This window comes from Brachionichthys hirsutus, chromosome 21, assembly GCF_040956055.1.
Source record: "Brachionichthys hirsutus isolate HB-005 chromosome 21, CSIRO-AGI_Bhir_v1, whole genome shotgun sequence".
NCBI lineage: Eukaryota > Metazoa > Chordata > Actinopteri > Lophiiformes > Brachionichthyidae > Brachionichthys > Brachionichthys hirsutus.
Window position 1 is genome coordinate 9831015 of NC_090917.1, and position 21223 is coordinate 9852237.

The 21223-nt window shown below is 55.2% G+C and overlaps 2 protein-coding genes across 2 annotated transcripts; both read right to left on the reverse strand.

Moving 5' to 3' along the window:
- Positions 1 to 639: 639 nt before the first annotated feature.
- Positions 640 to 7762, reverse strand: si:dkey-94l16.4 (uncharacterized). Its single transcript, XM_068754933.1, has 5 exons — positions 5396 to 7762; positions 4374 to 4467; positions 2616 to 2665; positions 2167 to 2228; positions 640 to 1717 (listed from the first exon to the last, which is right to left on the reverse strand). Exons 1-4 carry the CDS (start codon positions 7760 to 7762, stop codon positions 2181 to 2183), a joined length of 2559 nt encoding a protein of 852 aa, XP_068611034.1. The 3' UTR covers positions 640 to 1717; positions 2167 to 2180.
- Positions 7763 to 12009: 4247 nt separating this feature from the next.
- Positions 12010 to 16466, reverse strand: LOC137910267 (myosin phosphatase Rho-interacting protein-like). The gene is made up of 9 exons (XM_068754709.1): positions 16431 to 16466; positions 15484 to 15631; positions 15286 to 15403; positions 14675 to 14834; positions 14477 to 14590; positions 14083 to 14169; positions 13846 to 14008; positions 13397 to 13482; positions 12010 to 12684 (listed from the first exon to the last, which is right to left on the reverse strand). The coding sequence occupies exons 1-9, from the start codon at positions 16434 to 16436 to the stop codon at positions 12613 to 12615; spliced, it is 954 nt and encodes a 317-aa protein (XP_068610810.1). The 5' UTR covers positions 16437 to 16466; the 3' UTR covers positions 12010 to 12612.
- Positions 16467 to 21223: the final 4757 nt, after the last annotated feature.

A 21223-nucleotide genomic window follows, 5' to 3' on the forward strand; every position in this document is an offset into this window, starting at 1 on the left:
GTTATTGTAGCACAGAATCTTAATTTAAACTTCTGGTATTTTATTGTGGCAGTTTCATTTACGTCACAGCGGCAGGAAACGTGCGGCGCCTCACGCCAGCCAGGAAGTTGGCGTGAGGCGCCGCACGTCCCCACGTTCGTGTCACTCTTGATGCATCTGAACTTTGGCGTACAGCAGGGCTTTGGATGAGGCCCCCGGTCTTTCCAGACCCTTGACTGGGAATCATGTCTCAGCAGCTTTGACTTGGGAACAACCACGCTTCAAGAATTAAGAACTAATATAACCCTCCGTTTTATGAAAAGGTCATTTGTCAGAAACAAATGCTGCCATCTACTGGAGACGAAAGTCTATGACAGGACAGCGTTCCGAGTTACAGGATCCCTGCTGGTCTTGGACGTTCTCTCGACGCTTCAGGCCAATCAAAACGCCCAACGCTGAAATACATCGTGTATAACCTTCAGAGCAGGCCGTTTCTCAAACCTGTTCCCCAACGACTCCCCTTTCCTCCTCGAACATTGATTGAACTTTTTAACCGTTCATATCGTTGTATTTTTATCTATTCAGGGTGTCCGGTCTCTGAAGCTGTACGAGAAACCCTGAATGTTCAAGTAGACGCAGTAAATCCAGAAACAACCGACTCAGAAACATTTATTGATCACGACACGACATCCGACGGAACAACGAGCATGAACTAAGACGTCCTCCCTCCCATGTCTGGACAGAAGGCTTGTCCCGTTACCATGGCTCCCGTTAACGTCGGGTCGACCAATGAGCCCCAATAAAACAGGAAGAATGAAATCACAAGAAGCAGTTTATTAAAACAGCCGCGTCAGCCCTGAGATTAAACAGACGGAAAGAAACAGGCTTTCTGAAGAGACACTTTGAAAAAGCTGATTTTGGTAACAAAGCAAAAAACAAACTGCTTGATGCTAAAATGTAGCCGTGAAAAGCTCAAACGCAGAAACAAAGCTAAACACAGGATGCGACGCCGGCGACGCCGGCTGGAACTCTGGACCTTAGAGCTGATCTGAAAGCGGGCCCACAGGCCCGACCGGCACCCGATTCCCAGCCCAAGTCCCAGAGAGTGAATGCGACGCAGCCTGGTGATCAGGAATGAACCAAGTCCACACGGGGGAGGGGGGGGGCAAGTTCTCCCAGCCTCGAGTGTAAGGCCAAAGTGCTACAAGGCAAATAAAACCACACGGTCCCGCCCTGACAGGAAGGGAGGGGTCGGCCAGGGACAGAGGACCACGAGTTCAGTGCCGCTCCAAAGTGCTTTCATGCAAGCCCCCCCCCACGTGTCCTGGTCCAGCACCGTGTTCCGTGAGCCACAGGTGAAGGGTCTCCGTGGCTGGCTTTTAAACCGACTTATCAATCACTGAAAAACAGACGTTCAAAGAAAGAAGAACGAAACTGCAGGAATAAATAAAATAGAAATCAAAGTGAATCAATAACTGACGGCAAACGGAGCGCGTCCCGAGACGCTGGCAGGCGTCCCCGGTCCGCAGGCGTCCCCGGTCCGCAGGCGTCCCCGGTCCGCAGGCGTCCCCGGTCTGCAGGCGTCCCCGGCCTACAGGCCGTCGTAGCAGAGCAGCTACGGAGCCTCCAAGGTGTGAGGGTGCTAGCAGTCTTTAGGTAACAACTCTGGCTACCAGCAGGGGGGACGGACCCCCCCCCCCCCCCCGGGATCCTGCAGGTGAATGTCTGGATGAAGAAACTGGAAAACATGCCCTAGTTTTAAAGCCACGTTCAGGAAGGACACAAAGAAACGTAGCAAACACAGCCCATCGGTCCACGGCGGCTCAAACGAGCTCAAACGAGCTCAAACGGGCTCAAACGAGCTCAAACGAGCTCAAACGAGCTCAAACGAGCTCAAATGAGCTCAAACGAGCTCAAACGAGCTCAAACGAGCTCAAACGAGCGACCGGCAGCGTCTCCTGGTTTGTTTCCACGGAGCAACAGACCATAATACGCAACGTTTCCAAAGGAGTGGTGACGGCAAAAGGCGGGAACACGACAACGACGCTCGACCATCTCAAAGAGTGTCATGAAGCGAGAGGCGGAGTCAGCGAGAGGCGGGGTCAGCGAGAGGCGGGGTCAGCGACCCCCCAGCTAAATGAGCTCAACGCAGACTAGCATAGAGACACTTCCTGTACGTTTACCCACCTCTGCTCGCGTCGTCACCTGCCATCCCAGCGGGTCCCAGCGGGGCCTTTGAAGCTCTTGTTCTGAGGAAGAGGACGTCACGTTAAAAAGATGAAAGCCGATTCACTACAGGAAACGTCAAACGTCTCCACAGTTCAACCAACGGATCTGCTTCAGGTGAAGTAGGGGGGGCTTTGTTCCAGAATAATCCTGATCCTAAAGTTAATCCAAAATCCAATTCAGGTAAAAAATAAATAAAAGGCTTTTGGAGCTCCAACATTTTGATGTCCATCAAAGAGGTTCTGGATCCACCCGTGTCCCCTGGACCGTTTATCAGCAAACCGGTACAGAGGGTTGGGCAGGACTTGGTTCCCAGTCTCCAATCGGGGGCTACTGGTGAGGAATGGGACGACCCATTTGTTTCCAGCGGCGTGAACGTCTTCACTTTAGCTGCAGGTGTTTCTGCTCACCTTGTGCCGTTTACACTTCATGGAGAAATTGTCTTCCAGAAGGACACAACCTGTGAGACAGAGAAGTCGGTGAAGACGACAGTCACTCGCCCAAGAGCTTCAGCTGCCTTAGAAACTAGTTCCACACCGGGGACACACCAGGGACACGCCGGGGACACGCCGCTTCCACGCCGGGGACACGCCGCTTCCACACCGGGGACACGCCGGGGACACACCGGGGACACGCCGGGGACACGCCGCTTCCACGCCGGGGACACACCGCTTCCACGCCGGGGACACAGCGCTTCCACGCCGGGGACACGCCGCTTCCACGCCGGGGACACGCCGCTTCCACGCCGGGGACACGCCGCCTCCACGCCGGGGACACGCCGCTTCCACGCCGGGGACACATCGGGGACACGCCGCTTCCACACCGGGGACACGCCGCTTCCATATCGGGGACACACCGCTGCCACATCAGGGACACGCCGCTTCCACATTGGGGACACGCCGGGGACACGCCGGGAACACATCGGGGACACGCCGCTTCCACGCCGGGGACACGCCGCTTCCACGCCGGGGACACACCGCTTCCACGCCGGGGACACGCCGCTTCCACGCCGGGGACACACCGCTTCCACGCCGGGGACACAGCGCTTCCACACCGGGGACACGCCGCTTCCACATCGGGGACACGCCGCTTCCACACCGGGAACACATCGGGGACACGCCGCTTCCACATCGGGGACACGCCGCTTCCACACCGGGGACACGCCGCTGCCACATCAGGGACACGCCGCTTCCACATTGGGGACACATCGGGGACACGCCGCTTCCACACCGGGGACACGCCGCTGCCACATCAGGGACACGCCGCTTCCACATTGGGGACACATCGGGGACACGCCGCTTCCACACCGGGGACACGCCGCTGCCACATCAGGGACACGCCGCTTCCACATTGGGGACACGCCGGGGACACGCCGCTGCCACATCGGGGACACGCCGGGGACACATCGGGGACACGCCGCTTCCACACCGGGGACACGCCGGGGACACGCCGCTTCCACACCGGGGACACGCCGCTTCCACGCCGGGGACACGCCGCTTCCACATTGGGGACACGCCGCTTCCACGCCGGGGACACGCCGCTTCCACACCGGGGACACGCCGCTTCCACATTGGGGACACGCCGCTTCCACACCGGGGACACGCCGCTTCCACACCGGGGACACGCCGCTTCCACATCGGGGACACGCCGCTTCCACGCCGGGGACACGCCGCTTCCACATCGGGGACACATCGGGGACACGCCGCTTCCACGCCGGGGACACGCCGCTTCCACGCCGGGGACACACCGCTTCCACGCCGGGGACACGCCGCTTCCACGCCGGGGACACGCCGCTTCCACGCCGGGGACACAGCGCTTCCACACCGGGGACACGCCGCTTCCACATCGGGGACACGCCGCTTCCACACCGGGAACACATCGGGGACACGCCGCTTCCACACCGGGGACACATCGGGGACACGCCGGGGACACGCCGCTTCCACACCGGGGACACGCCGCTTCCACATCGGGGACACATCGGGGACACGCCGCTTCCACGCCGGGGACACGCCGCTTCCACACCGGGGACACGCCGGGGACACACCCATCATATAAACAGGAGCAAAGCTATCAGACTCTTACGTGGTACCACGGCGCTGGACACAACCCGGTGAACAAGCCTTTAAGGTTTACTATGAAGAGACGAGGAGGACAGACGCAGCACTCACCTGACTCCAGAGCACACCTGTAGTGGTATTTGTTGGGACAGCTTTTGAAGAAGCAGCCCAGAGTTGCACCTGGATCACAGCAGGAGGAACACATCTGGAACAAGACAAGAAACATCAGGGCGATGGCGTCAGTATTTATCCGCATACTGACTGTAGAACTTTACTAGTACTACTACATTCCTGGGAACTTAAACCACCAAGTCTTCATTTAGCCGAACGCGGTCACGGTAGCATCCTTCAGGTGTCCTAAAAGACATGACGGTGCGACGGGGGAGGGGGGCGGGGCAAACAAACCTGACGAAGCTCCGTTTAACACGGAAGCTGCAGACGTGGACTTACTCAGATCAAGATGGACGATAAGGAGAGCAGCGCACCGAGGACCCCGGGTCCCACTACAGCAGCGCACCGGGGACCCCGGGTCCCACTACAGCAGCGCACCGGGGACCCCGGGTCCCACTACAGCAGCGCACCGGGGACCCCGGGTCCCACTACAGCAGCGCACCGGGGACCCCGGGTCCCACTACAGCAGCGCACCGGGGACCCCGGGTCCCACTACAGCAGCGCACCGAGGACCCCGGGTCCCACTACAGCAGCGCACCGAGGACCCCGGGTCCCACTACAGCAGCGCACCGAGGACCCCGGGTCCCACTACAGCAGCGCACCGAGGACCCCGGGTCCCACTACAGCAGCGCACCGAGGACCCCGGGTCCCACTACAGCAGCGCACCGAGGACCCTGGGTCCCACTACAGCAGCGCACCGAGGACCCCGGGTCGGGTGCACAAAGGCCCGGACTACCTGTGACGAGGGTCTCAACGCACAGAACCACACCTGCGCCCAACTACACTGGCAGCTCTTCAGAAATACACACCAGGTCTGACACCGTGGTACTTGATATTTGTCCTAGCGGCGTTGCCTAGCTGCACCAGTAGCGTCTCTTTCTACCCGTCTTACTTTCATAGCCCAGATGTGCCTGACTCCTCCCACTGTGGGCTAGCCTCGAGCGCCGCTTTGTTGTGTTTACCGTGTCCTGGGCCACCTTCACAGCCTCCTCCAGTCCATAGACTTTGCCTTTGATGAGGAAGACACCAGTGGACCAAACGCTGCAGTCTTCATGAAGCCAATATTCACAGGACTCCAGGGGCAGCACCGGTGGACCGTACCAGTCCTCCACGTGGGCAGAGCCAGAATGTGAGCGAGCCCGCTTAGCCACAGGGCTGTCGGCGCTCCGCCGCTGTCTACCCTGCAGGCCCTTCTGGTGGAGCTGGGCTCTGGGCCTGAGGTCCTGAGGTCCTGGTGTAGGTGCAATGACCTGCTTCCTTCCTCTGTCCCTGGCACTGCAGGAGGAAGACTCTGAATCGCTGTAGTCCTCGTCGTCTTTGAGACCCGGCATGCTGGCTGGCGTTTGGTTGCTTGGCTGGTAGCCCTCAGGGTAATAGGGGCCGTGGAGGTCCCCCAGGTCCATGGCGTTTGCCGACAGTCCACAAAGACAACAGACCAGAGGACGCCGGTGCTGGCTGTGTGTGGAGGCCCGACCAAGCTGCAGACAGGAAGTGCTGGGTACGACCGCAGAGACAAAGCCGCTGCAGGGCGCCTGCTGACCCCTCTCGGGCTGCGCCCTTACCTGCTCAGGGTAGTTGATTACCGCACACAGCGATGGCGACTGCTGACGCTCCACGTGGATGAAGGGAGAAAAACTTTCCAAACTCCAGTCCCTTTTGGCCTCCTTGTAGTGGACGTACTTCAACCTGATCTCTGGCTCTCTGGGGGAGACCAAAGGGACGACCTGGCCCTTCCTGTGTCGTCGTCGACTCTTAGTGCGAGCAGCCTTGGACTTGGAGGTGGGAGAAGGTTTGCTGCCTGTGCCTAGACTTTTCTTTGGAGTATTTGATTGTGGGGAAAGTCTTCCCAGATGAACGTCCACTGAAGGGTCCGGCTGAGAGCGCTGCTCCGGCTTCTCCTTTGAGCTTTTGTGAACTAGTAAAGGAGAGCTCTTTGGAGACGAGGTCCTGTGGGCCGTCGTAGAGTGGTTGGTACCAGAGTTGGAGGTAGGGCTATTAGATTCACCCCCTTTCATCTCTTTCACTCCATTTGTCCTTCCCCCCTCGGGCAGCGCTCCGTTCTTCTTAGCACTGGTTAGCTTAGAGTTACCTGCTGTGGACCGGGAGCCGCCGGCTCTCTTACCGGTGCGTGCACACCCTGACACGTACCTGCTGGAGTTGATGTTCATCACTACAGCGTCTAAGCGCATCCCGCTGCCACAGCGCGCCGACACTTTGCCTTCTTTTAAACTCCTCTGTGGTGCCGTGGCGTTCCCGCTCACGTGAGGAACCGCAGTCTCGGGCTGGCTTCCCATCACCCCAGACAAACAAGCGTCGTGTGTCAAATCAATCAAATGCTCCAACATGCCCCTCCCTCTTTTGGCAGACTGCTCACTTCCATTGCTTGAATCTGACCTCATGGCCTCCTCCGTACTCGAGCCGTTCCATGCGGCCCCATCGGTCGTCTCTAGATAGGAGTTGTCACCGCTGGGCGAGCTGGACGCCTGAGGTAAGACGAACACGTCCTCCACGTCGTCCTGTGAGGTAACAGAGGGCGAGACGGGGTCCTCCAGAGGGCTGATGTACTCCGGGTTCAGTGAGCACAGGTCTCTGGCACCGATGAGGAGGACCCCCGAGCCGCCGGTCTCCTCCTCCGCGACGGGCGTGAGATGTTCTTGTGAGGCTTCAGCACAGACTCCTGAACTTGCTCGGCTATTGCCCCGCCCGTTCTCCAAAAACCTACGGTTGTCCTCAGACAGGACGTGTTCCTCTTGGACCGCATCTCCCTCTCCCTCTCCGTTGATCTCCTGAGAACCCTGTCTGAGACACCCTGCATCATCCTTCTCTGGTCCCACCTGAGCTTGAGACAATGACTGAAACAGACCTACAGGTGTGGCAAGTCCCACAGGTGCTTCAGCCGGCTGCAGGTAATGCTGCTTGAGGGAATAACCAGTGTCTCCAAGCCGTTCACCGAAGTCACAAGGAGGACGAAGGGACAGCGAGCTGATGGACGGCACCCCACACCGAGAGTCGTGGGTGGCAAACACGCAAGACCTGCTCACGTAAGAGAGGGTGACAGTAGCGTGGGAAAAGGCCCGGTCCGGTTGAACCCGGTCCCCTGACTGGAGAGTGATGTTGGAGGAGCCAGCCTCTGAGAAGGGTAACCCAGGGTTGCTGGCCCCAGAGTTTGGGAACCAGCCGGGACTCGTGACCATCCGTAAAGCATCGAGGGACGTAGCGTTGAGTAAACAGTCCTCGCCGTTCCCGGTCAGGTCGATCACGGCGGCGATGCTGGAGGTGGAGAGGTCTTGAGGCTGCAGCTCATCCAAGCTCCCGGCTGGCTGCTCCATTACAGCTAGGATGGACGGAGAACACGAGACGAGTCACATGACAGGTCCACCAAGACCAGGAGAAACAGCAATCTGACCGGTCTCCATCAGGATGGACGAGCCAGATACTGACTTGAAAAGTTATTAAATTAAAATCAATACAACTTTTTTTTCCATTTTGAGCCCACAAAGTTTTATCTGACCAGATGGAATATACTGTAATAAACATGTTGGAACATGGCAAGCTAAACAAGCTAAACAAGCTAAACAAGCTAAACAACCGTCCAGCTGCTCGCTAGCTAGGAAGCCGCTTTAAGTTTAACAACTATCGGTTTATCGAACTGCCGTTAATCGTTAACAATATGAATGCTTAGTTTTAATAAATAATCTCTGTCCCAACAACCGCCATAACTTTTTACAAACAACTTTGGCAGGTCATGTTTGCTAGCCCTAGTTAGCTTAGCCTAGCCGCAGCTGACGTTAGCGAGGCCTGGCTTAGCACCGGGAGCCTCCCGATGAATTGTGAGAGACTGAAGTATTTTTAACGTAAAACAGAAAGTCGCATCCAACAGAGCAGGACGCGCGAACCTTTGATGATCAGTAGCGATGAATCTATAATTCGGCATGGTTTTTTTGCCCAGTGAAACTCGTAATTTAAATAAAATGCTAATTTGTATAGCTAAGCGATCCAAATTGAGCGCTACTCCCACAGCGCTTCTTCGTCAGTAAAAAAGAAAAGCTATTAAATAATTCTGAAAACAATAAACATGGATGATTTAAGGTGTTTATGTCATTGTACCATAATTTAAAAAGAACAATGTGCTTCCTGGTAAATTCTGACATTCAATGCGAGGCAAGGTTTTATAAAACTGCGGCTTTTTTTCATGACATTTGGCCTCACGTTCGCTCCACTTACGTGAACGTCACGCATCCGGGCAAGGCCCGGCTGGACCCGCTGCTGATCCGAACCCCCCTGGATGAGAGGCCGTACAGTGGTTCCGGTCCGGTTAAGAAACCCTCCCAAGCTGCATCTCCGTCAGCGGGCCGCCGTAACCCTGATCCACGAGGAGGACAAGAAGCCTGAACGGAAATAAAGAGCTCCAACTTCCGGGAAATCCCTTCAGAATAAAACAACGAGGAGCGCGTTTTAGACTGTTTTGTTATTTTATTTACATTGTACGACAAAAATACAATCACGCATGAACAAACAAAAAAAGTGGACATATTTTGTGTTATGCTGCTTAGTTATAATGATCTGTTTTACTTCCTCCTTTTACCTACAGGACACTGAAACATTGATGGAGTCACGAGGAAGAGAATATTTTGAGTCATTTCTATGACGTCATCAACCAGAAAAATGTAATAAAATAAATAAAAATGAATTAAATTAACCAACTAATATAATAAAGCTATTTATGTTTAAACATATTACTAAACGTGTATTTAAAAGCAAATACTTTAATTTCAAAATACTTGCTGTACTCTATTTTTCACTTTGTTGAACAGGGTCCGCTGGGAAGTGGACAAAATAAATAAAAGCTGAGAGTAAAGGGGAATTTAAAATGTTTCTTGTTCCACTAAGCGGGGTCACTTGAAATAGACATTGGAGGGGAACAACAGCGAATACATCTGAAGCTACGGCCTAAAATAAAATGGCTGCTCCGACACCTCCAAGAACTCAACCTGCTATCATCTTCCACGTGCACTCCTGCCTGGCAAACGACGTCTGGTAAATATAAACTTCTGTTCATTTAAACACTACATTAGATGTTTAGGAAGGAGCAGCGTTTCCATTTACACACCGTGGTGGTCAGTGAACTCCTGGTATTCACCTGGTAGGATCATCAGTGTCACTAGGACACGCTACCTGTAGCTCAGAGGACACGCTACCAGTAGCTCAGGAGATACGCTACCTGTAGCTCAGAGGACACGCTACCAGTAGCTCAGAGGACACGCTACCTGTAGCTCAGAGGACACGCTACCCGTAGCTCAGAGGATACGCTACCTGTAGCTCAGGAGATACGCTACCAGTAGCTCAGGAGATACGCTACCTGTAGCTCAGAGGATACGCTACCCGTAGCTCAGAGGACACGCTACCAGTAGCTCAGGAGATACGCTACCTGTAGCTCAGAGGACACGCTACCAGTAGCTCAGGAGATACGCTACCTGTAGCTCAGAGGATACGCTACCCGTAGCTCAGAGGATACGCTACCTGTAGCTCAGGAGATACGCTACCAGTAGCTCAGGGGACACGCTACCTGTAGCTCAGAGGACACGCTACCTGTAGCTCAAGAGACACGCTACCTGTAGCTCAGGAGATACGCTACCAGTAGCTCAGGAGATACGCTACCAGTAGCTCAGGGGACACGCTACCTGTAGCTCAGAGGACACGCTACCCGTAGCTCAGAGGATACGCTACCAGTAGCTCAGGGGACACGCTACCTGTAGCTCAGAGGACACGCTACCTGTAGCTCAGGAGATACGCTACCAGTAGCTCAGGAGATACGCTACCAGTAGCTCAGGGGACACGCTACCTGTAGCTCAGAGGACACGCTACCCGTAGCTCAGAGGATACGCTACCAGTAGCTCAGGAGACACGCTACCTGTAGCTCAGGAGATACGCTACCAGTAGCTCAGGGGACACGCTACCTGTAGCTCAGGGGACACGCTACCTGTAGCTCAGAGGATACGCTACCAGTAGCTCAGGAGATACGCTACCAGTAGCTCAGGGGACACGCTACCTGTAGCTCAGAGGACACGCTACCAGTAGCTCAGGAGATACGCTACCTGTAGCTCAGAGGATACGCTACCAGTAGCTCAGGGGACATGCTACCCGTAGCTCAGAGGATACGCTACCTGTAGCTCAGGAGATACGCTACCAGTAGCTCAGGGGACACGCTACCTGTAGCTCAGAGGACACGCTACCTGTAGCTCAGGAGATACGCTACCAGTAGCTCAGGGGACACGCTACCTGTAGCTCAGAGGATACGCTACCTGTAGCTCAGGAGATACGCTACCAGTAGCAGAGGGATACGTTACCAGTACTAGAGGGATTCGTTACCAGTAGCAGAGGGCTACGCTACCAGTAGCAGAGGGCTATGCTACCTGAAGCATAGGAGGTATGCTACCTGTAGCAGAGGGCTATGCTACCCGAAGCATAGGGGGTATGCCACCAGTAGCAGAGGGCTATGCTACCTGAAGCATAGGGGGTATGCTACCAGTAGCAGAGGGCTATGCTACCTGAAGCATAGGAGGTATGCTACCTGTAGCAGAGGGCTATGCTACCCGAAGCATAGGGGGTATGCCACCAGTAGCAGAGGGCTATGCTACCTGAAGCATAGGGGCTACACTACCAGTAGCAGAGGGCTATGCTACCTGAAGCATAGGGGCTATGCTACCTGAAGCATAGGGGCTACGCTACCAGTAGCAGAGGGCTATGCTACCTGAAGCATAGAGGGTATGCTACCAGTAGCAGAGGGCTACACTACCAGTAGCAGAGGGCTATGCTACCTGTAGCAGAGGGCTACGCCACCAGTAGCAGAGGGCTATGCTACCTGAAGCATAGGGGCTACGCTACCAGTAGCAGAGGGCTATGCTACCTGAAGCATAGGGGGTACGCTACCAGTAGCAGAGGGCTATGCTACCTGAAGCATAGGGGCTACGCTACCAGTAGCAGAGGGCTATGCTACCTGTAGCAGAGGGCTACGCTACCAGTAGCAGAGGGCTATGCTACCTGAAGCATAGGGGCTACGCTACCAGTAGCAGAGGGCTATGCTACCTGTAGCAGAGGGCTACGCCACCAGTAGCAGAGGGCTATGCTACCTGAAGCATAGGGGCTACGCTACCAGTAGCAGAGGGCTATGCTACCTGAAGCATAGGGGGTATGCTACCTGTAGCAGAGGGCTACGCTACCAGTAGCAGAGGGCTACGTCGAGCTAAGACGCAGTAGAGCAGCCCTGTGAACCTGCCGGCCCTCCCAAGGCCCAAACCCTCTTCATGTGCTGATCCGTGTCGGCTGAAAATGTTTTCTTGATTTACCATTTTTAACCCAAGAAAATACTTTTGATAGACTAAAACAAAATAAACTTTTAAGATGTAAAATGCAAAAAAATAAATATTCAAAAGTACCGGTACTTTTATACGGCCATCCCTTTTAGTACTGCAGTCATGCATATGAAGCGACGCAAATCTAAATCGGAACATTTCTATTTGTTCAATGAGTTAAAAGTGAAGAACAAACATTTCACTCAGTCACAACAAAAGGGTGCAAAAATATTTATTGCTAATAAACCTGCAGTCAGTTAGTGTATATTTGCTTTATATTTACAATAAGAGTAGAGGGGAAAGTGAAGGAAACCATTTAAATAAATACCAAAGGGACCGCCGCGAACAGAACCACGAACAGAACTCCCATCCAGCGGCACCAAACATCGCTTCTCCACGGGTCGGCAGCGCACGGCGTTGATGCATGGGATGGCGCTCAAGCAGCACGGTGGGCGTTCCTTTCTCGAGCAGACGTGCACGCCTTTGTTCCAGAGCTTGTTGCTTTCCATCCGTTACCGGGACGATACCGGAGGCGGAGCCTCCACGTTATCAGTACGTCAAGGAGGTTAAAACAGTAGCTTACACGTCATAGTTTTAATGTACGCACGACAGACGCTGATTAAAAACAGTATTTATAGTCAGGCATGGCAGCACAAAATGAAACGATACAAAACAAACGTCACTGAAGTGCACGGACTGAAAGGACGAGACATGAAAGGACGAGACACGAAAGCCAAAGTTCATATCAGGTGTTCAATAATCATACATGATGCGTGTTGGGTGGCCAGTGTGTCAAGTTACTAAACCTGTAATTAAAATGGAGCGCGTCAGAACTCCTTGGTGTCTTCATGCTCAAACAGGTGGAGTCTCTGCTCAGGTGTCAGCCCCTCCTTCAGACTCTGGGGGGGGCGAGCAGACAGGAAGCAGGCGTTAAACGTAGAGAGGGTGTTTCTCTGGACCAGCCGGCCGACCCAGCGTGGCTTCATGTGGGGCGGGGCGGGGCGGGGCGGGGCGGGGGCCAGCTTTAGATCAAAGAATGGTTTCACAATCCAGGATATTTATATGATTGTGTGTGATCAATCGAAAGTCTTCCATGTCCAGTAAGAAACTGGTGCAGATGGAAGCTCCCAAAGCCACCGTGCGCTCAAACCCAGACGGACTGTAAGCGTCATAGCAACGGTAATAAAGAGTGTAATAAAGCAAGAGCAGAACGCAGGCTGGGGCGCCACTCAGGACATCAAAGACGTGGCGGTCACCTCCCGATCGCTGATGGATAGTAAAACTAAAAGGGCTCATGAGATCTGGTGCTTGAGTGGCGACGGTGAAACCAGCAGTGGGCGTGTCTGGTTTTACCTAAAACGAAGGGGCAGAGGCCTACAGGTCCTCGGCAGCGCTAACTGTCCCAGGGCATGTCCCGACTCTCCCGCTGAAGACAGAAGGGGGACACGCAGCACACGTGTGTGTGTGTTAGCCTGCTGCAGGTCATTGGCATCAGAACATGCGATGGGGCCTGCTATGCAGCAGAGGACCAGCAGAGGGCTGCTCCTGAAAACGGGTCTCGTCCATGCCAGTGGGAGGACGTGCTGCTCTTTATCTGGGCACGAAACTCACCTTTGACCTCATGGTGCGCTCTGAGCGTTTAGCTGCAGCGGCTGCCATCTTGAGGATGTCAGGATTGCTTTTGGACTTCATGATGTCTGAGGAGGGCAAAGGGGGGGGGGGGGGGGGGGTTCAAAACAAGGAAGCCACAGAGAAAGAAACACCGAGTGCAGTCAGCCCGGGGGGAACAGGAAGGATTCTAAACAGCGTTTCCAATTCAAGAACTTTCTCTGACCAAGTTCAAAATGAACCGCAAAGGTTCAACCTTAAGTCTTTAATGTCCAAGACATCAAAGACACCTTGAGACAGACGCTGTAATGGTCCTGACTGCTGGCTCTAAACTCAGCAGAGGATTTTATGTCTCTCTCATCACTGTGGAATAAAAGTTTATTAATTTAGCCCGTCTCTGTGGGTTTAGGGTCCAAAAGCCGCTCCTCGTGTGCCGTGTCGGTTCCCCCTACCGTATCCTCCTCGCTCCTCCTCCTGCAGCGACGGCTCCCCGAGAGCCTCCTGGGCCAGCTGCAGCTGGTCTCGGAGCCGGCCCAGGTCCCGCTCCGCTTTGGCCTTGACGATGCTCAGCTCTGTGTAGATGTCCTTGTATTTATCTGTTGCATATTTCTTATCCTGAAAACACAACGTTTGGCGGTTGAGCTGAAGGCCGGCGGCGCCGTCTCGGTTAAGAGCGTGACGAATCCTACTCGTTGGGCTGCTTGAAGCTCCTCCTTTAGGGAGTTGATTTCCTGCTTCAGGTACAGGACTTCAGACTCCTTCACCCGCAGCATCACCTTTCAAAAGACAGAAGATGAGCGAGTAGCAGGATGGCGCCGCGCCGCGGCGTGCAGCGGTCACAGGAAATAGCACGTCATGAACTCTGCCGTTTTACAGGATCATTTATACCGGCGTAGAGAAATGACCGCCCAACGCCAGCGTCCTGAGAAGCCGACGGACTGCAGGGCTCTATTTGGTCTTTCTGAAAACACAATCCATGAACCGGAATGACAGCTGGCCTGCTAGCGGCCTGCTAGCGGCGTGCTAGCGGCGTGCTGGCGGCGTGCTGGCGGCGTGCTAGCGGCGTGCTAGCCGGCTACTTGCCTCCAGCTCGTAGAGCTCCTTCCCCTGCATCGTGGCGTTGGCGTCTCCGACTCCGTGCTCCATCGTCATGGAGCGCATCTTAGTAATCTCTGCTGCCAGTCGGTTGTTCAGCTCCTTCAGCAGAAGAGACAGTCTTCACCGAGCCGCTCCCTCAGGCAGGTAACCTGCACCTGTGTGCGTGTGTGTGTGTGGGCGCACCTGGTTGTGTGCGTTCAGCTCCTGGTTCTCCCTCTGACACTGCCGGAGGGCCTGCCTCTCGGCCTCCAGCGCCTGGGACAGGTGGGCGTTCTCCAGGCACTTCTGGGAGTACTGCTCGGACAACACCTCGATCTCCCGCTGGAAGGAACGCAGCTCCTCCCTGAAGAGGAGGAAACATCACGCCAGACGTGCCGGGCCACGCCCGAGAAGCGCTGCGGCCAGAATAAAGGACAGGAGGACGGCGTTCTGCTCCTGCTCCTGTCCTCCGACGCCAGACGGGGGACAGGAGGACGGCGTTCTGCTCCTCCTCCTGTCCTCTGACGCCAGACGGGGGACAGGAGGACGGCGTTCTGCTCCTCCTCCTGTCCTCTGACGCCAGACGGGGGACAGGAGGACAGCGTTCTGCTCCTCCTCCTGTCCTCTGACGCCAGACGGGGGACAGGAGGACGGCGTTCTGCTCCTCCTGTCCTCTGACGCCAGACGGGGGACAGGAGGACGGCGTTCTGCTCCTCCTGTCCTCTGACGCCAGACGGGGGACAGGAGGACGGCGTTCTGCTCCTCCTGTCCTCTGATGCCAGACGGGGGACAGGGGGACGGCGTCCCCGACTTACTCGTGCTGTCTGCGGATCTCCTCGATGTCTGCGTCCCCCGTGTTGCTGTTGGCCTTGCGGGCTCGGTCCAGCTCCTTGTCCAACTCGGTCCGGTGGGCGTTCTTCATCGCTTCGATTGCTGAAACATCAGACGCAGTGAGAGGACCGGAGCACTTTGATGCGCCGTGGGACGACGGCAGCAACCGTTGCTCCACCCACCAGCAATGGTTGCCGCCGTCTCCTCCGCCAGCAGACGCTCCTTCTCCTCGTGCAGCTGCTCCAGCTCCCTCTGGTGTTTCCTCTGCAGCTCCTCGACCACCTTTTGGTGGGACTCCTCCATAGCAGCAAAGCCCCTCTCGCAGGTGGCCTAGGAGACGGGAGGAGACAGGAGGAGACGGCACAGCCGCCAGTTCAAGGACAGCTGGACACGGACCAAAAGGTCCTCCTCACGCCGGACAGGGAAAGCATGCGCCATGCAAGACGGACCGCCGCTAGTCTGTTAGCCTGTGTGAGTACCGGCACACGGAGGGTTAAAGACGGGACACCAATGCAGACCCGAAGGAGCCCCCGGGTTAAGGTCCAGCTGCTGATGTGCATCAGGGACACACAACCAGAACCAGAACTCCGCCGCCGGCTGCACCGCCCCCCCTCTCTGCACTCGATCTAACCCAAACCAGGGGAAGCGGAGGTCACATGGATCAGGCTCCGCCCACAGAACAAACACTAACTTCCTGCTGTGACCATTACATCCAGCACCGTCTAACACCCTTTCAAAATAAAACACAGTGCTCTGTCTTGGATAGTTCAAAGCATTCCTGATCGTAAGCCTAAAGTCCACACAGCGAGAACACTGGACAATGAGCTGCGGGGACAGACGTGGACAGACGTGGACAGCCGGGGACAGCGGGTCAAAGACTCGCACACTGCTGCATCGAAATGTTGAATATTTGGCGTTTTTAAGGGATTTGTGAAACACGGTCACGTTTTCATTTGCAGAAAGGTCAGAGCGACTGAAGTTCAGCCCAGAGACGTTTACGAAACGCGTCTCCAGGAGACAACTCTGCCACGAGGAAGAGACATGGACAAACTGTCCACGGCGCATTATCATGAGCAACACCCACTGCTTTATGCAGAGACAAATACACACGCCATACTTTTAAATGTACCTGCATCTGATCCTTTGTGTCGCAGCGAATACTTCCTCCACGCTACCCGTGTGTACTCTCGCCTTGCAGCTACAGCACAGAACCTGGACACGCCCTCGGGACACGTCCTCGGGACACGCCCTCGGGACACGTCCTCGGGACACGCCCCGGGGGCTTTAGGTACACGCCCCGGGGGCTTTAGGTACACGCCCCGGGGGCTTTAGGTACACGCCCCTGGGGCTTTAGGTACACGCCCCGGGGGCTTTAGGAAGCAGACCTCGGGCCGGAAAGGTGTCGGACGTGGAATTCAGGAAGTAGCTATTCTACTTTGGCTCCTAGTCGGAACAGCAAACGGCAGAATCAGCGTAAAGAAGCGCACGGCGAAAAGGATCTGAAACGATGAACGGGAGGATCAACATTAATAAGTATTAATAAGTATTAGTAAGTATTAATAAGTATTAGTAAGTATTAATAAGTATTAGTAAGTATTAATAAGTATTAGTAAGTATTAATAAGTATTAATAAGTATTAATAAGTATTAATAAGTATTAGTAAGTATTAATAAGTATTAGTAAGTATTAGTAAGTATTAATAAGTATTAATAAGTATTAATAAGTATTAGTAAGGGTCACGTCTTGACCCCTCCTCCATTAAAAATACAGCTGATCTAATTAGCATGTTATGTCCACTTGTTCCACAAGTCATGAGGAGAACGTGGGTTCCCCGGACTAAACCAGACGAGGTTAGTTCTCATGCTACTCGGAAGATTGAGGGTGAGGAAGAGGAGAAGGAAGGAATCGGAGGCAGCACAGACGACGACGGCGAGAAGGCCGAGCGCCTCCACCTTCAGGGTCTCCAGGTCTCTCTGGTACTTCAGCCGGAGAGTCGCTACGCCTCCCTGCTCCCGGGTCACCAGTTCCTGAATGCGCTCCTTCAGGGTGGACGTTTGGGCCGAGGCGAGGCACGGCAGCGTGTCCCCGGCTCTGGACCTGCCTCTGGACCCGGCTCTGGACCAGTCTCTGGACCCGGCTCTGGACCCGTCTCTGGACCCAGCTCTGGACCCGGCTCTGGACCCGTGCTCTGGCTTTGTTGGACCCACCATGACTCGCAGCTCTTCCATTTGCTGATCAAAGCCGTCCACGAGGCTGGCCCTCTCCGACTCGTGTTCCTTCTTCAGGTCCTCCATGCGCTTTGTCAACGAGTGGATCTCCTTGACGTGTTCTTCTGCGTGGACACGCAGCGCCTCGCTGGCCTGCACCACTTCCTGCCTCAGCCGCTCAGCTTCCTGCCGGGCCGTCGTGTCTCGCAGCTCGCTGCGTCCCGTTTGTGGCTCCGCGGCGGCTTTCAAACACGCAGAGGATGGACTTTGGAGATCTGCCAGTTTGGACTCCAGACCTCTGATAGCGTCTCTCAGTTTAGGACAATCTGCACATGGCGAAGTAGAAAGCCGCCCCCCCGCCGGCTCGGCCTGAGTCTCGTGATGGACCCTGAGCCTCACAAGCACATAAGACATGCAGGCATCTGTGAGGGCATCACGCAGATAATCTGAGGGCGGTCCCTGGCCTAAAGTCAAACTCAAGCTCGCTACGACCAGAGACAGAGGCTGGTCGTCGTTGGCAACCTTCACAGCGGTAGCAATCTGGTTCAGAACATCTGCCTTCGCTGCCAGCGTCTCCGTTACCTCCTTACGGATCAGAGCAAACGTTTCATTATCAAGCCACTTGTGCATGGCTGGTTCTGGAAGGACTGGACCCGCAGCCTTTGCTGGTTCTGGAAGGACTGGACCCGCAGCCTTTGCTGGTTCTGGAAGGACTGGACCCGCAGCCTTTGCTGGTTCTGGAAGGACTGGACCCGCAGCCTTTGCTGGTCCTGGACCGGCTGGACCCGCAGCCTTTGCTGGTTCTGGACCGGCTGGACCGGCAGCCTTTGCTGGTCCTGGAAGGACTGGACCGGCAGCCTTTGCTGGTCCTGGAAGGACTGGACCCGCAGCCTTTGCTGGTCCTGGACCGGCTGGACCCGCAGCCTTTGCTGGTTCTGGACCGGCTGGCCCGGTGAGCATCTCTCTCACTAGCAGCAGGGCCTGCTGGTGCTCCACCATCCGTTTGACTCGTCCTCCTTCACCTTTCGTTGTTGGGGGCGTGTCCAACAGGAGGCTCCAGAACTCCGCCTCCAGCACCGACCTCATGTCGAGAGGCTCTTCTTCAAAAGACCCCAACAAGCTGCCGTGGAAACGGCTTAACACGTGACCCACATTAACGTCTGCCGTCGCTAGCATCTGTAGAACCCGGTCGATGGCCTTTGACCTCCCCTCCATCTCTTCCACCAGCTGCTCTTTTAACCATGTGACCCGGTCGATGGCCTTTGACCTCCCCTCCATCTCTTCCACCGGCTGCTCTTTTAATCCTGTGACCCGGTCGATGGCCTTTGACCTCCCCTCCATCTCTTCCACCGGCTGCTCTTTTAACCCTGTGACCCGGTCGATGGCCTTTGACCTCCCCTCCATCTCTTCCACCAGCTGCTCTTTTAACCCTGTGACCCAGTCGATGGCCTTTGACCTCCCCTCCATCTCTTCCACCGGCTGCTCTTTTAATCCTGTGACCCGGTCGATGGCCTTTGACCTCCCCTCCATCTCTTCCACCGGCTGCTCTTTTAATCCTGTGACCCGGTCGATGGCCTTTGACCTCCCCTCCATCTCTTCCACCGGCTGCTCTTTTAATCCTGTGACCCGGCCGATGGCCTTTGACCTCCCCTCCATCTCTTCCACCGGCTGCTCTCCCGCCTCAACACCCTTTTCTGTCGTTTCTATCCTGCGTTCTGCTTCCTGCCTAGCGATTGGCTCAGATTCTTGCTCCAGTGCGATTGGCTCCCTGCTCCCGGATGCTGGTTCCGAGCGGCGGCGCTCCGGAGACTGAAGCTTGGCCTCCGGCTCCAGGAGCGCCGCTGGGGAGTCTTGGGGCAGCGTTTTGCGCTGGAAGGCCGGCCCTCTCAGCGTGTCTTTCAGGGTCACGCCGAGTTCCTCCAACGCGACCAGAGCCCCGTGAAGCCCAAAGGACTGCTCGTCCAGCACCGGGTTCTGCTGCTCGCCTCCGGGCCGACCCATCAGGTCAGCCTTCGGCCTGCTCAGCTCGTCCAGCACCAGGTTCTGCTGCTTGCCTCCGGGCCGACCCATCAGGTCAGCCTTCGGCCTGCTCAGCTCCTCCAGCACCGGGTTCTGCTGCTCGCCTCCGGGCCGACCCATCAGGTCAGCCTTCGGCCTGCTCAGCTCGTCCAGCACCAGGTTCTGCTGCTCGCCTCCGGGCCGACCCATCAGGTCAGCCTTCGGCCTGCTCAGCTCCTCCAGCACCGGGTTCTGCTGCTCGCCTCCGGGCCGACCCATCAGGTCAGCCTTCGGCCTGCTCAGCTCCTCCAGCACCGGGTTCTGCTGCTCGCCTCCGGGCCGACCCATCAGGTCAGCCTTCGGCCTGCTCAGCTCCTCCAGCACCGGGTTCTGCTGCTCGCCTCCGGGCCGACCGGTCAGCTCAGCTCTCAGTCGATCTATTTCTCGGTCAGCCTCCGTCAGCTGGTTGACCATTTCCTGGCATCGCTGTTTCAGTGCCTCGTTTTCGCCCGTTAACAGTTCGGTCCGCTGAGAGAGGAACACCTCGGGACGGGTTCTGGTTTCTGCGAGGGGGCCGTAGGGGCCCGTCACGCTTTCAGAGCTTTGCTTCTGGACTGTTCCGCTTACGAGACGGGATTCGTGCTGACGGACGCTTTCTCCCGCCTCTCTGATTGTCTCGCGTTCCGTCTCCTGCTGGCACTGCCACGTTTCCAGAAGTTTCTCAAGTTGTTGTTTTTCTGATGACTCTTTATCACGACTACGGGATTCCAACCATCCAGCCAGCTCCTTTAGGGTCAGAGGTTTATCAGCCAGCAGGTCTTCAAGTTCTTGAATTGCCTCTGTGCTGCCCTGGAGCAAGAAGCTAACGGTTCTTTGGACAGGTTCCGGGGGGGGGTCATCCAGAAAGGAAGGTTCTTGAGGTTCAGGAAGGCAGGTGTCCGTGCCGCGGGACGGGGAGAAGCCGAGCTGTGCTTGCATGCTGCGCTTTTTCAGCTCCTGCAGCTTCAGGAGTTCCTTCGTCTCCTGGTACTTCTTTGTTAAACTCTGTGCTTGAGAACTAACCGGTTCAGGTCTCTCCGTCTGGGGCGTCACATCAGCCTCCAGAGCCAAAGGGTTCTCCAGCTTAGGAAAGGGGACCAGACATTCGGTTAACACACAGCAATGCCAATAACTTCAATCCACCAATCATTTCACTAGTTCCATATTTGGAATAAAATGGCAATTTAGAGCAAAGGCAAGAGATTAAATTGCTCGGGTTAGTTTTTCATGCACATTAAATAGTTGAAAGTAGTTTTTTTTAGTGAATGGAGTGCAGTAGTCCCTCATTTTCCGCGGGGGTTACGTTCCAAAAACAACCCGCAATAAGTGAAATCCGCAATGTAGTGATCTTTATTTATTTTAATTATTATACATGTACATAAATGTTTTAGGGCTGTAAAACCCCTCACCACACACTTTATACACGTTTAACAGTCAGGCATTAATCTAAATAGATTGTTTCAGTATTATAGAATGAAACCAAAGATCAAAACCTTTTCAGAACTAAACATTTGTTTGAGAAATATAAATATATAGTACGTACAGTAAACGTTTTCCTGTTAATAATGTTAAGGCGTGCAGGTCGAGGAAAGAGCCGCTTGGAGTGCAGAAGAACAAATATTCTACTCGTGCTGTCTTTAGCCTCTCATGCTGCTTTATTGGATAGCTTAGCACAGCG